Genomic DNA, 4,440 nt, shown 5'->3' on the forward strand with positions numbered 1-4,440 from the left:
GCCTCTCTGAGAACCTGTCAGTCCAGCCCTGGCTCTTTGCTCTGTTGAAGGGCAGGTTACACAGCTTCAGAAGAGGAGGGTGTGGCTAGCAAAAAAGACAGATGTTTTTTTCAATTGTGGACATGAAAGAGAAGCCATGTTTGGCTCTCCATTAGTCCTCTGCCCCGAAGTATCAGTGGAAAGAAGGTGCAAATGATTTGGGATGGGGCACTACACAGGCTTTGCTCTTGTTGTCTATTTGATGTCCCTCAGAACGGTTTGGTGAAAAACATCAAGGTATTCCCAATTAGCCATCTACAATTCTATATGTCATTCAACACCAACAAGTTTGCGTTCACTTATTAAGTACACAGTATGTTACATGTTCGTCAATGGTGTGCACAAGAGACATTTCTATTGTTTAATACTGTCATATACTGTTATGTATGCAGAGGTGTTGAAATTAGGTCCAATAATTACAATATCGACCTTGGAATATGGCATCTGGTTTCAAATCCAGGCCTCAGCACCTTAATGAAAATTGTGTAACACATTAGGGCTTAATTTACAGGTTTATAACAGGGTAACTGCCAAAACATGCCTGCTGGCTCATTCACCCATCTCATGCCCCTCTTGCCCATTTGGAGCTTAATTGATGGGAAAGTTAGAACTGCAAGGGCTGGTCTATCTATGGCAGGTCTTTAAACATCAAGTCCACCTGTTTTTTCCTAGCTAGGATTGCCATGTGCATCAAGGTAGGACCAGACATGGAGAAAATCTAAAATATACCCAACAATCTGGAAGAGAAAACTCCCAGGATGTCATAGATATTGCTTTTTTTATTTTCTTGGGAAATAAATCAAAAACGCCGGCCTGTCTATCAAGCTTCAGCCAGCAGAGGCGTTGATGAGCCCGACAAATGCTAGTTTCCATAATCTCCCTGTACCTAAAATTGTAACGTTTATGTAATTCAGATGTGTAGATACCTACTTGATGTACAACGTCACTAACGTTTCCCAATAAATTTTCAGTAGAGCTATTTTCCTCCCCAGTTTGGTCCGCGCCATACCAATCTATGCATATTGGCGCAACGCTTTAACATGTGGCATGAGCTGGTTAGCACCACAACTGCAAATAAGTATATAATGTTCAGTAAATGCCTGGACACCTGAACACCTTTCTACGTTCCAGGGTTGATAACTGCGAGCCTAGGATGCAGGGATCAGTGTTCTTTTCAATTGATGCTTTGGATTTAATTGCATCTGTATTTCTTATGCATGGTTCTGTGACACCTTCGGGTCAAGCTGATTCTATACAAGACTGCCAAGCGAATGCATGAATAACCAAGTAAACAAAATTAGGTCTCGTTTTATTGCGAAAGCTCACATTTCCGAAGGCTGACTATAATTACATTTGCAAATTCCTAATTTAGTTACACCCATTCATAAGTGGAGCTGTATCACGTGACACATATAATAAATTCACCTGCTGCAGCTGCATTTGTTTCACTGCAGAAGTTGGCAAGCAGGCGATACACTGGCAAGCAAGAACCTGCCTTCAAGAACAGCACCGGCGGACTGAAGAGGCAAAGTCGCTACTACCTGAAAAGCTAGATCAGGCATATTGCTTTTGGCGTCATCGTGTCCTGGAAAAACTCAGTTTTTGAATCCTGTGTCTGTGAATCCTCCTGAAGAAGTATGGGTGGCTGCATAATCCATATCATCGGACTCATACTGGGGGCTGTTGCCATTGTCTTGACTTTCGTCGTCGTATTTATGAACCAGTGGAGAGTCACTACCATAGTTGAAACCAATCCCTTGATGGCTGGCCAACGTGTTGACGGACAATGGATAAATCGGTGGGAAGGACTGTGGTCAACATGCATCACCGAAGCCGACACAGAGATGCGGTGCAACGGCTATGGGTCCATGGTGTCTGTCACAACAGACATAAAGGCAGCCCGAATACTGATTCCCTTTGCCCTCGTGATTGCAATCATTTCATTTATAATGGCTATTGTGGGCATGCTCCTGTACCTCTGTTGTTGCCAATATGTGTGTGCAAAGAGATGTTTATTGCTGACGGGAGGCATTGGGCTCATGCTAGCAGCCATCCTCATGTTGATCCCGGTGAGCTGGATCGCTGCTAACATTGCACTTCAAGTCTACGATCTCAAATGTAAGACAGTGCAGAAAATTGAAATGGGGGAGGCCATCTTTCTCGCCTGGCCCACCATTTTGTTCTTGCTTCTTGCCGGCATATTGCTGTGTTGCTATTCCTCAGAAGAAGAAGAAATGTGTGAGTACATACCCCCTAAACAGCAGGCTACCTATGTGGAGTGCCCGCAAGAAAGAAAAATTTCAGTCTGTGAACCTGTGCCTCTGCAACAGCAATGCACACCCTACAACACGCACATGATGGACAGCAAAGCTGTAAGTTGCGAAGACATCCTCTCTCGGCAGCAGAGCGCATGCGTTTCTCCAAAGATTGATACAAACTTTTCCAGCTGTGAATATCTTCCTACTCGGCAGCACAACACATACGTGAACCAGCAGATGGAAATGCAGACATCAAGTTGTGAGGACCTTCCTCTGCGACAGCAGAACACCTACATACCTCACCAGAATAAAAGGAAACTTATGAACAGGGAAGACAGTGCATTGATGCAGCAGAAGAAATGTGTGGATCACCCGCTTCAAAGAAAGTCTTCCAGTATGTATACCAAAAGTCTTTACATATGATGGTGCACTCATTTTGTTACACACTTTGATGATGAGTGGAACCAGACTTGTGTTTTTTAAGTATCAAACTGTGTAATGCAGCTAGAAAAGTTTTACAGTTTGCAGCAAGGCCGGACTGCTGAACTAAAGAAGCCCTGGCAAACATGCTCAACCCGTTCCTCTCCCTTTGTCTTCTCACACCCTCTCTCTTTCCATCAATCCATCTTTTGTCACTCTCTTCTCGCTCTCTCTTCTCCCTTTCTGATGTCTTTCTCTACCATATTCTTCCCTCCCTGTCTATCTCTCTGTCTCCCTTGCCTGCTGCAATTGATCTCAAGGAGCTGGGGAAAGTGAAAGAGGCACCGGCAGCGGCCCAGGGCTTTCACAACCGGCCTCCAAGGGTCCCAGTCCACCAAGGAAATGCCCCAATAAATAAAACGCCTGTCTGGCCCGGTTTTGTGGGGAAGCGAATGAAAGGATTTCCTATGACATCTCCTCGCGGACATTAAGAGTTTGTGGCCAGAACAGACATTCCTGCCAACAGATGTGCTAGCGGTTTGAATGTAAGGGTAATGAAGTTACAGCGACGTCAACAAAAGGTTTAAAGGGTCACGCAGGTCCGCAATCTCATGTTGAACTGGTTCCAAGGATACGAATTGCAACGTAAGTCTGCTGCGTGGTGACGTACCTCGCACAGTTTAAAGCACAGTAACAGCGTGAACTTGCATATCACGTTTGGTATGTGAAGTTGTGAGGTGTTTAATTGGCTCCTTTCCCAGAACAAGATGACGCTGCTGGGTGGAGTCACGTGGGTGCCATCATTTGATCTTCTTAGAATTGTAGAAGCAGTATCCATTTTTTTATGCTTATGAAATTTGTTAAAACAGAGTAGTGTGCAGGGAAACGCTAAATATATGGCCAGTGATCTCTAGCATTAACACGTGAGGCTACTATAATTACCAGTTGAGAATTTTTACAAATGAGAACCATTGAAATAGCAGAAGGAATGTATTGCACTTTAATGGGGAAAATGTCGACTCTCTAATGAGAAGCTTTACACAGAAATGCTCATAGCATCTGAAATATGTTGTTATAGGATCATAAAATGTTTATCCACATTTCTAATGGTTTTAATTGAATATTTTAAAAATAAATTGCAAGGGTTTCATTCTTGTGGAACCCATGAAAATAAATTTAGGCAAGGCATTTATCGCCCATAACATAACTACTTACACATTTCCAACATTTTCAATGTATTTGTAGAATCGTTTCTGTAATTTAATGTTCATACACAGGACTAAGAACGGAATGATTGCATCATCATTTATTTATTTGAACAACACTGTAATATTTATAATGTTTGTAGTTGCATATTACTATGCATTCTCTTTCTGTGGGGTAGCACCAAATTCATGTTGTCACTTATTTTCTTGTTTTAGCCAAAGATGTGAAAATAAATGTAATGTGACTAATTTACTCGATGGGTTCTGTATGTGTTGTTACTTGTCATAACAAATCAAAAAGCACTGGCAAAGCCAAAAGGCTTTATTGTTTGTGCAACACGCATGCCATGATTGACAACACTATGTCATAAATGTGTTCTGTAGGCTATACAACTGTGGCATTGGAATACAATGCAGGATTATGATATCCATCCATTCATATGCTGCCCATCACCACTAGCGGAAAAAAAGGTCACCACCACACAGAGCGCCAATAACAACGTTTGGGAATGCCAAGA

The 4,440-nt window shown here is 42.6% G+C and overlaps 1 protein-coding gene across 1 annotated transcript; it reads left to right on the top strand.

The window, feature by feature from the left end:
- Positions 1–1,501: 1,501 nt before the first annotated feature.
- Positions 1,502–4,175, top strand: LOC147696919 (claudin-5-like). Its single transcript, XM_086934008.1, has one exon. It carries the CDS (start codon positions 1,677–1,679, stop codon positions 2,718–2,720), a length of 1,044 nt encoding a protein of 347 aa, XP_086790134.1. The 5' UTR covers positions 1,502–1,676; the 3' UTR covers positions 2,721–4,175.
- The last annotated feature ends 265 nt before the right edge of the window (positions 4,176–4,440 follow it).

Source organism: Lissotriton vulgaris, chromosome 8, assembly GCF_964263255.1.
Source record: "Lissotriton vulgaris chromosome 8, aLisVul1.2, whole genome shotgun sequence".
NCBI lineage: Eukaryota > Metazoa > Chordata > Amphibia > Caudata > Salamandridae > Lissotriton > Lissotriton vulgaris.

Excerpts from the sequence above, each read along its gene's own strand:
- LOC147696919 (XM_086934008.1), top strand. The coding sequence starts at position 1,677 with ATGGGTGGCTGCATAATCCATATCATCGGACTCATACTGGGGGCTGTT.